We start from the raw sequence: 12,511 nt of genomic DNA, 5'->3' as shown, positions 1-12,511 counted from the left end.
ACTAAAAGCAAATTACTTCTTAAGAATTTTACAAATTCCAGTTTTACAACTTCAACTGATTTCAATGATGGCAGGCTCTACCAAAGGTGCCCCCAGAGCAATCTATGGTGAAGCAATCAGTGGCAAAATGCAACTTCAGGATTTCCGCCTTAATCTGCCCTTGTGCCAAATGCTGATGTTGTAGTCTATATCCAGGGGACAATAATGGTGAACACTGACTGCTCACTGTCAAAATCCCCACAACATCTGGGTCAAAGCATTTCATAGAAAGATACCTCCCACCTTTTCTCTACATTCGGAGCATCAATAGTACAGAAGCTTTGACTTCCAAAATCTGAACATTTACATAGTAGCATGTAGTTTGGAAAAATAATCCGGAATACCAAACCATTCACGAACTAATGGGGAAGAGAAAACATGAGGATGGTGGTGTCTGAAAGATGCTAAAAGTGCTCATTCCTCATTCTGTTGTACGAGTGTTGCTAATTTTGAAAGCAGACAGAGAGAAATGGGATTAGCACACCCTAAGTGGTAGTTGTCGGTACTGACCCGATGGGTCAAAGGGCCTTTACTGCATTGTATGTGACTGTACTCTGCCTGGTGGCAAACTCACTGACACAAACACAGGAGAAGAGGAGGGTAAAAAACCTTTTATAAGTATATGTGACTCTAAATTGACCAATTTGTCTGGTAACTTTAGAAAAGAGATAAGGTTATCCCTTAGACAGTTGGTGCCAACAGACTGGTCTCTTTTTGCAAGGACCAAAGCCACCTACATGCCTTCTCAGCATATTCCTGAACCATTTTCTCTCTTATTACACATATTCAATTGTTGTTTGAACCTATTTAAAAATGGTTCTCTTGCTGTCTTCATTTGATAATACATAAGCAATCCTATCCAAGAACTGAGAGATGAATTCATGCACTGTCTAAAAATCAAGAAAAGCAATTTGATAAATCATTCCTAGATCATTCACCGATGTAGCTTCACATCTGCAACATTTCAGAAGTGGCAGGTACAGCATAATATTCCATTTCAAAGTGTATTGAAAAGCTTTCTGCACTTGTACAGCTTTTTAAATTAATATTATGTGCGATACACCTGAAGGTGGCACACACGATGATAAATGCTCAGAACCGACCATTGCTGTGATCGTGGTTTTAAATTGTCAGATAACTTGTAGTTCCTCCACGGTACCACAGGATGACACCAAAGGACACATACATTTACTGATTTCAGTATTCCAAATTTTTCTCTGAATTTTAAGATCATTCTCCTCCAGCCTGCTTAATCCTCCCATCCCACAGCTACACAGAGGTGGTCATAACGTTTGCACCTCCTCCTCCTGAAGGGGCTTTTAGCTTTGATTGGGAATTCAATGAACTCAACCTGATGGCATATGGACGTTAATACAAAATCCAGAGTGCAGTAGATTCTGTAAATTAAAGAGATCTGCACGTTGCAGCATATTGCAACGATATGTAAACTGAAATCATCACAGTTGCGTAATTATGTTATTGTTTTATACGCCAATTTTATTTTAATAATTGTCTAGAACGACATTATGAATTAGAATTACTTGTTTTATTTCAACATCTGCACAATTCAACACTTGCCGCCATGAAGATTTGTCAATTAAGTTTAAGTTTATCAGTTTAAGTTTATTTGTTAGTGTCACAAGTAGGCTTACATTAACACTGCGATGAAGTTACTGTGAAAATCCCCTAGTTGACACACTCCGGCACCTGTTCAGGTACACTAAGGGAGAATTTAGCATGGCCAATGCACTTAACCAGCATGTCTTTCGGACTGTGGGAGGAAACCAGAGCACCTGGAAGAAACCCAGGCAGACATGGGGAGAACGTGCAGAATCCACACAGACAGTGACTCAGGCCGGGAATCGAACCCTGGTCCCTGGTGCTGTGAGGCAGCAGTGCTAACCACTGTGCCGCCCCTGGTGCTGGCAGATCCTGTCAGTTGGGATTCACCCAGCTGATCGATGCAAATTTATACATCGCAGCAAACTCAACAGCCAGCTCAGCTTTTCCAAGATCACCCTTTTCAAAGGGCACCCTGATCTCAGCATTCAGAGACAGATCCCCTCCCCCCCACAATGGAAAAGGTGACCCCCTCTCCCTCCTGCTGATCAGAGCAGCACCCCAATCCCTCAGCACAGAGGGGTGCCCTCCCCCTCCACAGCATCAAGAGAATGGGTCACCACACGCCAACTCCGCCCCCCCCCCACCCCCGCCACCCCTCACACACACCACGCAGGCATGAAGGTGACCGACCAGCCAAAGGCACCGATATAAGGTCCCCTCAGGCCCCACTCCCAGTGCCACTCCTTGGTAGTGCCACCCATGCACTGCCCCAGGCACCCTGACACTGGTACCCTGGCAGTGACACCCTAATCTTGTGCGTTGGACTCTGAGGGTGGGGGGGGAGGGCGGGGGGGGGAGTTATCGGGGGGGGATCAGGCTGTGGGCAAGGGATTGACTTTGGGACTCTCCCCTAGGGTGGGAGTCTCGTGGTTGGACTTCCCCCTTCTAGCCATGGGAAACCTGAAGATCACTCCTGGTGTGGTGATTTCAGACAGCTCTCTGAGCGACGTCTTCATTCTGGTCTGTGGACTGTGAAAACTTTGAGGTGGCCTGGTCACTTTAACCTCCACGCCCCCTGGGCACCTGGCAGGCTTCCAAATCCCAGCAGGACTCCATTCCCCTTTCTTTCTCTCAGAAGCTGCAGGTGTGAGAAGACCCCTTTGAAGTCCTCAGACTGACAGGAGAAGTCAGTTTCACAAGGGGGGGATTCCTTTCTCCATAGCTGCTCACTCATCCCCACTCATTTAACACTGCATTTTTTCAAGTCTCTGAGCCTTCCTAAAAGCTCAACCGCCCCCCCCCCCCCCCCCCCCACCGCCCACTCCCCCCATTCACTTGTGACATTAATAAATAAACTTTATTAACAGCGGGAAACAGGCTTCTCACTGGCGGGAGTACTTAGGGTGCAAATGGGAGAATTGGCCCCCATTATCTCCATCCAAACAGGTGGTGGCATCAGCAAGTTCAAAATACAAACTAATAACCATTATAAAATGATTCTGAGTTGAACAAACCTGTGGAAATTCCTGAAATGCGCCCATTGTTTCCTGATTTCGGTCAGAGGATCCCGCGAGGACAATTACAGGCCTGAGAAAAAATGGCATTGTTTTTATTCAATGGTACTTCACGCAAGCCTATTTATTGCATTGCCCTCTCTGGAATGTTTTCATCTTTTTTAGTTTGATATTTAACAGTCTCAGATACATAGCATTCAGCATCAATACTTCAATCACCTCAACTTCAAACACAATTTCTTCAAATTAGAAAGTATGATTATACAAAGCTTGATGTCTGATACGGTAATTCTGCAGCTGGTGATGAGAGCAAGTGCTTTTAGGTTGAATTACTGAATCATGTCATGTGGTGCATCAGCAACAAAGAGCATAGTCTCATGTGAAGCAACATTACTATTCATCGCGCAACAAAATCCTAACAACTGGCCCCCTTTAGTGGCTTCCAAAATCCGCAGCTTTGATTGGAGTGCTGAATTCTCCAATATGCTAACTGAATGGCTACACACTGAGTTTTAAAATAATCCAAGAGTTATCAGGTCAGTCTGTCAGCATGTGAAAAAAAAAACTAAAACCGCTGGACCTTTCAGGAATAGGCTCTTCATTAGAACTAATTCCAACACAAAGCAAAATCAGGAACCAGTTTTCTCTAATGAGTTGGTGCCTGGCTTACACTGGGGAAAATTAAACTCAATGGAAATGGCCCATTTTAAAATCGTGCAGTGAATTTGGGATACAAAGTAGACATAGCTACAAAGTTCAAGTTATTTATTCAGATTTAATGCATTATATATATATATATATATATCAATCAATGGCTCTAACTGTTTAAAAATTCTTCAGGGTATACTGCTTTACTTGTTTGAAAATTAATACATGAAATAGACTTATTTTTCACCAACTTCCCAATGTAAGTTCCTGTTAAGAGCTAGTCTATTGCCTGGAGAGTGCGACCCCCCTGGATGGCAAGGATTTGGCCTTTGCCTTTGCCCCTGCTCCTGTATGTGTGCTTCTGCAACTTTTCGATCCAGGGAGTGAACCAGTTCACACATTAGATAGCATGGCACTAAACTTGATGAAGGTTTTCTTGCCTGCTGACTCACCTCTGACTTTCAGCACATCAGCCCTCGTTGTGTCGGCAAACTGAGGCTTCCTAAAGCCTCTCTATACTGGCTCCCAGTTAAGCATAATCTCAATTGTCAAATTATGTAGAGGAGGATCATTTATTTTATGCAGAGAATCATTATGATACATACAAATTACAAATCAAGTGCAGGAACAGCCCCTCGAGCCTGCTCTGCCATTCAATAAGATCATGCCTGATCTGGCTGTAACCTCAACTCCACATTCCCATCTACTCCCAGATCTGTAGTACACAACCTGAGAGGCTGCTGGAAGGAGATACACTCCCATCAAGTTTCCATCCCACCACAATACCAAATGGCTCTTATCACAAGTCACAAACTGATTTATGCGTCCTTCAGGACCTATCTGCAATCTTTCACATGGTTGACCACATCATCCTCTACAACCCCTGTCCACTGTCATCCGGTTGGGTGGGACTGTCCTCACATAGTTCTCTTCTTATTCCTCGAATTGTAATTAGAGAATTGCTTCCTTTCCTGCCCCTGTGCTGTTATCTCTGGTGTCAACGAGGATCTATCCTTGGCCCCTCGTTTTTTTTCATCTACATGCTGACCCTCCATGTATCATCCGATGGCACAACGGTAGTTCTTACATGTATACCTAAGATACCCAGCCTTATCTCACCACCACCTCTCTCAACTCCTCCAATGTTGCTAAATTATCAGACTGCCTGACGGACATCCAGCACCGGATGGACAGAAATTTCATCCAATGAAAGATTGGAAAGACTGAAGTCACTGTTTTCAGTCCCTGCTCCAAACTCCGTTCCCTAGCTACCAATTCCATTCCACTCCTTGACAACAATCTTAAGATTAAGCCAGTGTGTTTGCGACAATGGTGTCTCATTTGATCCCAAGATGAGTTTCCGACCTCATGCCATTATTATGACTGTTTCTTTCTACATCCACAACATTACCTAGCTGTCTCATCTTACCTGTCTCATCTCATCTGCTGCTGAAACCACTATTCATGCCTCTGCTTTCTCTAGACTTGACTACTCCAACACACTCCTGGTGGATCTCCCACATTTTACTCTCTGTAAACTTGAGCTCACCCAAAATTCTGCTGTTGTGTATGAACTTGCGTCACATCTCATTTTCCTATCATCACTGTGCTCGCTAACTTAAATTGGCTCCCAGTCAAGCAACGTCATGATTTTAAAATCTTCATCCTTGTTTTCAAATACCCATCTGTCCCTATCTCTGTAATCTCCTCCAGCATCTCAAGCCCCTCCTAGAAATCTGTGCTCCTCTAATTCTGGCCTCTTGTCCATCCCAATGATAATCTCCCTAGTATTGGGTGTGTGCTCAGTTGCCTGGGCCCCAAGCTCTGGAATCCCCGCCCTACAGCTCTCCACCTCTCTACCTCGCCTTCCTTCTTTAAGCCCATTTTTATAACTATGTGCTTGGCTTTTAGATCATGGCCTAATATCCCTTTCTTTGGTTTGACGTCATGCTTTGTATTATAATGGTCCTGTCAAATATCTTGGGATGTTTCATTACTTCGAAGGCATTATATGAATATAAGTTCATGTTGTTAACATTCAAAATGGAACTGGATAAAAATGAGACAAAATTTGCCAGGACAAATTGGATAGCTCAACAAAAAAACAGCCCGATTGATTGAACAGCTTCATTCTTTATTGTAAGGCTTTTTGATTTTAGTTAATAAGCTATAAATGGTCTCTTGTGCATCACTAAACCTTTCTCCTCACATGTGTTCACTGGTAATTCATCTGTCTTCAACCCCTCCACTGTAAAACACGCCTTCCTGCAGATTAGACATCACCACTTCTCACTGACTCTAGCTTGAAGAGTTCCATTACAGTATCTCTTGAGAAGCTTTTATTCAAAAATTCATTTCTGTTCCATTCACAATCGGTAAGTTCTACACCAGCTTTCCGAAAACTGTTCAGTTGGTAATATGCTGTCCAGAATAGAAAGTAATCATATATTATAGGCCGTGAAGGCCCCAGGTTTGATCCCTGATCTGTGCAGAGCTTTCTGGGACAATCGCCAATGACAATTAATGTCGCATGATGCCTTCAAATTCCATAGATACCATAGAGCCCCCACAGTGCAGAAGGAGGCCGACTGACTCTCTGAAAGAGCATTTCTTTCACCCAGGCCCAAAACCACCACTACCTCCCCCACCCCCATCCCACCCCCCTGTCCCCCCATCCCCATAACGCATTTACCATGGCTAATCCATCTAACCTGCACATCTTTGGAAACTAAGGGGCAATTTACTATGGTCAATCCACCTAACCTGCACATATTATGACCATGGAAGGAAACCGGCGGAACGGAGGAAACCCACGCTGACGGGGGGATGTATAAACTCCACACAGACAGTCACCCAAGGCCAGAATTGAACCCGGATCCCTGGCACCGCGAAGCAGCAGTGCTAACCACCGTGCCAACATGCCGCCCATGAATCAGTTTAGATAAATATTTGTAGTCTGACTTCCCAGAATTGTAACATTTGCAACTGTATCTTGCGCAAAACAAATTGGAAAAACACACACAAGCTCTAACAGTTCACAGAAGTTACCAGCAGTTCATGTTTGCATTTGCCATTCCTCCTAATGCATGAATGAGACCTGGGCCTGAGACAGCAAGGCAAACACCTGGCCTAAAAAAGAAAAGAAACAGTCCCCTTTCAATGGCAGGTACTCAGATGAAATATAATTCAATGCAGACAGTGACAAAGTCATGAAATTGAAAGACAACTATTGGGAGACTAACCTTCCTGTTAAATATCCCACTGCAGATGCTGCGTAACAAGCCTGTTTTAGTAGGAAACACAAGGGCAGCAAAATGTTAATAAATGTTGTTTTGAATCTATCATGCAAAGAAGCGACAGAAAGTACTGAGAAGATTACTTACAGCTTGCTCATTCCTCATTCCTATGTACTTAATTCCTGCAGCTTGAGCAGCCATGGCTACTTCTACCACTGGGACACCAACAATCCCAAACATATACTGAAGATTCTGCAGAAACAAAGATAAAGCATGATCTTCAGGTTATTACAATTTCATTGGACAACTTTATTGTGAATTTAAGCAATAAATATTTTGTTTAGATCACAGGTGTAATCATAGAAACTTTAAACCTTAAAGTGTAGAAGGAGGCCATTTGGCGAGTCTGCACCAATTCTCCGAAGAGCATTTTACCCAGACCTATTCACACATTTAACATGGCTAATCCACCTAACCTACACATGTTGGGACACTAAGAGGCAATTTACAATGGCAATCCATCTAACCTGCACATCTTTGGACTCTTAAAGACTAATCTTAAAGATTTTCTAGTATGCTATAAAACTGCATTGAAAATATTCAAGTTATAGATCCAGAGGATCTGAGAAATCCATAACTCCAGAGTGGAACGTTTGTAATACTTTTCCTCACACATTTTAGTGCTTTTCGTTAGGTGGAGGACTAGGAGTACGAGAGGCGATAGAGTTTGGGGACACTTTATTCAATGGATTGTCGAACCGGTTTTGAGCTCTGCTCACCAGTTAACACAAATGCATTGATTTATCTCAAATTGTTCCAATGCACTGGGCAGTTTTGCTCTCTGTAGACCAGGTGGTCACGTGGATACTGGGATGACGTGTTACACAAGGAGTCACGTGTCAGACCTCCCATGGTCACTCACGGTGGCTGATATCTTCGAATGGAGTGGTATTGCACTGTGGGGATTCTATGATAAACAGCATTTAGTCGACTCTTACACTGAGTGGTTCAAACACAACCATCTACCAGACATTTAGAGCAACAATGTCATAACCAAGCTCAAGAAACACTTTGCTACACAAGGCATCCCTCAGAGGATAATGATGGACAATACTCGCCAGTTCGTCGCCAGAGAGTTTAGGAACTTTGTACACACGGGACTCTAAGCACACCATGAGTAGCCCCCTATACACACAATCCAACAGCTTGGCAGAACGGGCAGTATGCTCAACCAAGCACCAACTTGAGAAAAATAAAAGCAAATTACTGCAGATGCTGGAAACTGAAACAGAAACAGAAAATGCTGGAAAATCTCAGCACGCCTGACAGCATCTGCGGAGAGAGAACAGAGCTAAGATTTCAAGTCTGGATCACCTTTTGTTGGAACTGCCAACTTGAGAAATGTGCCCGGGATAACTCAGATTTCTATGCTGCACTCCAGCCTGTGAAATGTGCCAAGGCAAGGTTTGTCTTCATCAGCACAGCAAATGTTCTCCAGGTGCACGAGGACCACAATCCCCATTGCCAAGACCCTCTTACAGCCTTACATCAAAACCAACATGAGTGATGCCCTCATGGAGCACCAAACTAGAGGAAAGACCATCATGCCCAAAGACTCGCCTTTAGCACCTGGTCAAAGGGTCAGGATCCAGAACATGTGTGGCCATGACAAATTGGCAGTGGTATACAGTCATGCCATCCAACCCAACAGCTATGTGGCTGCCTCGGACAGTGTCGATTACGTACGGAACTGGCATCACCTACTGCAGGTATTTGAACCAATGCAATCAACCACCACATTACTCCAGGCATCCAGCCTGCAATCCAGGCCCCTTACGCCAATGGAAATAGAGGATCCACTCAGAGGCCAACACAGCAAGCCATGCAGCCACTGGCTACACTGCAAGGACGCATGATGCCATCCACACTGAGAACACCTACCCGAGAGCATCTCAAGCACAGCCAACTGGCACAATCACACACACAGGGCACACGAGTAAATTGAATATAAGGTTCCAGGACTGTGTGATGGATTAGTCTGGCCTTTGTTTTAAAGAAAAAGTGAGGGGAAGGAGACATGATGGGCTATGCATCAGCTGCAGCAGCCCAATCAATGTTTCACACAATGTAAATAATCATGTGTTGTTAACCCTGTTCAATTTGAATGTTGTAAATAGTTTGTATCCAGTGACTGTTCTCGCATACTGTTACAACTCACCAGTTGTTCCAACTTAAACACAGTCCTTGCTTCCACAGTCAAAATGTGTGCAGGTTAGGTGGATTGGGATGGCACAGTAGCATAGTTGTTAGCACTGCTGCTTCACAGTGCCAGGGACCCGGGTTTGATTCCCAGCTTGGGTCACTATCTGTCTGTGCAGACTTTGCACGTTCTCCCTGCATCTGCGTGGGTTTCCTCTGGGTGCTCCAGTTTCCTCCCACAGTCTGAAAGACGTGCTGGTTAGATGCATTGACCCGAACATACGTCGGACTGTGGCGACTAGGGAAATTTCACAGTAACGTCATTGCAGTGTTAATGTAAGACTTACTTGTGACTAATAAATAGACTTTACTTTAAACAGCGAAGATGTGGACTGGGTGGTCATGTGGATGCTGGGATTACGTGGGCACATGTCAGTAGCCCCCAAGTTCTCCCCGGAGCACAGGCAGACCACAGCATGTATGAATTGCTCAGAATATTCAACAAACTTTTATTTTTCCAAGTCCTTCATTGCCAATCATTAGAACCCAGCAGCACTTCTACACTCTCCATCATCCATTTTTTAAAACCATGATTACTCAAACAATGTCATCATACCATTTAAAATATACAAAGCTATATATTTATTCTCATTCCCTGCCCTTTCCCTCTTGTAATAGTGTTCTTTCAATTCTTGAGGCAGCACGGTGGCACAGTGGTTAGCACTGCTGACTCACAGAACCAGGGACCCGGGTTCGATTCCCCAGCTTGGGTCACTGTCTGTGCGGAGTTTGTACGTTCACCCCGTGTCTGTGTGGGTTTCCTCCGGGTGCTCTGGTTTCCTCCCATAATCCAAAGATGTGCAGGTTAGGTGGATTGGCCATGCTTACATTGACCCTAGTGTCAGGGGGACTAGCAGGGTAAATATGTGGGGTTATGGGTATAGGCCTGGGTGGGGTTGTGGTCGGTGCAGACTTGATGAGCTGAATGCCTCCTTCTGCACTGTAGGATTCTATGATTCTTTATCCATATTGGACAGACAAGGTAAATAAGGCAGATTTCCTTCTCTAAAGAACATTAGTGAAGTAGATGATGGTCACCATTATTGATACTTGCTACTTATTACAAATTCATTCCACTCCAGCTATCGTGGTGGGATATGAACTCATGCCCCTAGATCATTAGTTCAGTAACATAACCATTATGCTACCCAGCCCCTTATTATAGACAGATTTAGCATCACTCCTGTGCTTTCATACTCCATGGCCCTGATTTTACTGGCACACCCGCCCCGGAATTGGGGTGAGTGAGGCTCGCAGAACGGAATTCTCCATTGGCCTCGGGCGCGATCTTATGAGCCTCAGGCGGGCGTGCCGGTAAAATTCCAGCCTATGTCTATATTCATAACACCTACAATCCCATGTGTTCATTTAGAATAGCTTTACTAACTTTACTGATGCTTACAGATCTGCGTACCTCACCCCTAAAGTTTCTCTACTCCTCTTAAAATGTTACAATTTCCTCACTTTATCCCCCCCAAAGAAATTGTATCCTGTCACATTTTCCTACATTATAAGTAATTTGGTATCTTTTATTCAATCTGCTAGCCAATGTCCTTGTGAAGTTACTTATAATATCCTCTTCACAGGAACAAGTCTCCCTATTTTGGTGTCATCTGTAAATTTTATTATTGTGTCCCTTATGTTGAATTCCAGATCTCATACATAAGAGAGAAAGCGAGAGAGGAGGACTGGTTCCAACACTGAATCCTGCATTCTCTACTGCATTCCGTCACAGATAAATGATCAATTGTGCCCAGAAGTGCAGGCATATCCACCTGTAGTCATCTGTTGGGACTGGCTGGGGTTTGGGGAATGAAGGTGAGAGTGGGGGTACTGTATGGTTTTACCATGTTTTGGAGGGGGATCTGATTTGATCCGCAAAGCTTATACTAGATCAATTATCTTCTCCAACAAAAACAGAAAATGCTGGAAAATCTCAGCAGGTCTGACGGGGCGGCACGGTAGCACAGTGGTTAGCACTGCTGCTTCACAGCTCCAGGGTCCCGGGTTCGATTCCCGGCTCGGGTCACTGTCTGTGTGGAGTTTGCACATTCTCCTCGTGTCTGCGTGGGTTTCCCCCGGGTACTCCGGTTTCCTCCCACAGTCCAAAGATGTGCGGGTTAGGTTGATTGGCCAGGTTAAAAAATGTCCCTTAGAGTCCTGGGATGCGTAGGTTAGAGGGATTAGCGGGTAAAATATGTGGGGGTAGGGCCTGGGTGGGATTGTGGTCGGTGCAGACTCAATGGGCCGAATGGCCTCCTTCTGCACTGTAGGGTTTCTATGTTTCTATCTGTGGAGAGAGAACAGAGCTAATTTTTCAAGTCTGGATGACCAGTCTAGACCTGCTGAGATTTTTCAGCATTTTCTGTTTTTGTTTCCGATTCCAGCATTTTGCTTTTCATTATCTCCTCCTACACCTAAATGAACTTGCTTTCAAGAAAATCACAATGTTCTTATGGTTTCTTCCAAGATCTAAGTCTGGAACAATCAGGGAATGATTGGCTGGAATTTAGAGGGGTGTAGCAGGAGATGCCAAAACCCCTGCTTATTAAGGGGCTTTTAAAACAAAGTGGACTAGTCTAAAATAGGGACCATAATGTGCCTTATATGCACACCAAAGGCATCACGATGTGCTTCATACATATATTATACAAAGGTATTGTTTATTAAACACAATATAATCAATAGTAGTGAATTTTTAACATATATTGTAATTTTAAAATGTAGCTTTGAATGTCTTGTAAGCTTTGGCCAAGGGCGGCCTGCCCTAAATGCATAATGGGAAAAAGCAGAACCAGACAGGCCAAATTCTCGGGAACAATGAAGTATAGAACTAAATCAGTGAAAGGCTTTGGAAGATCTTGCAGCTGTGAGGTACGAAGATAATGGAATGAATAGAAGGATTCAATTGTTAATTAAAATGAATAGGAGCATTCCGCGCCTCGCTCTTGGCCTGATAAGGTATAGCTAGTTAGACAGGATGACTCCCTTTTAGTTTTCATAGTATGCAGGTGGTGAGAGTGAACCTTGAACCTGTCAGACATGTGTAGGTAGGGTTGCTAAGCATCGGGGGGAAAGAAGTCCAGGAGCAGTTAACCAATGGGTTCCAAATTATGCTAAGGGGTGGGATGCTGTTGGCCAAAGTAAATAGCGTGTATTAATGTAATTGGACCATCCAGTTTGTATGACAGGTTGGGCGTGGAATACGAATCTTCAAAAATAGCATATCAGATGTGTTCATGTGATGTAATT

The 12,511-nt window shown here is 44.0% G+C and overlaps 1 protein-coding gene across 1 annotated transcript in view; it reads right to left on the bottom strand.

Moving 5' to 3' along the window:
* hacl1 (2-hydroxyacyl-CoA lyase 1) overlaps positions 1–12,511 on the bottom strand; it is an 89,971-nt gene that overhangs the window by 75,581 nt on the left and 1,879 nt on the right. The window contains exons 2-5 of the mRNA XM_078236105.1: positions 7,148–7,252; positions 7,007–7,047; positions 6,813–6,893; positions 3,117–3,189 (exon numbers count right to left, since the gene is read on the bottom strand). Of these exons, the coding sequence (XP_078092231.1) occupies positions 3,117–3,189; positions 6,813–6,893; positions 7,007–7,047; positions 7,148–7,252 (300 nt within the window). The remainder of the gene's footprint in view (positions 1–3,116; positions 3,190–6,812; positions 6,894–7,006; positions 7,048–7,147; positions 7,253–12,511) is intronic.

The sequence above is a fragment of the Mustelus asterias genome, chromosome 2, assembly GCF_964213995.1.
Source record: "Mustelus asterias chromosome 2, sMusAst1.hap1.1, whole genome shotgun sequence".
Classification (NCBI taxonomy): domain Eukaryota; kingdom Metazoa; phylum Chordata; class Chondrichthyes; order Carcharhiniformes; family Triakidae; genus Mustelus; species Mustelus asterias.
This window is presented reverse-complemented; position numbering and strand designations above follow the sequence as displayed.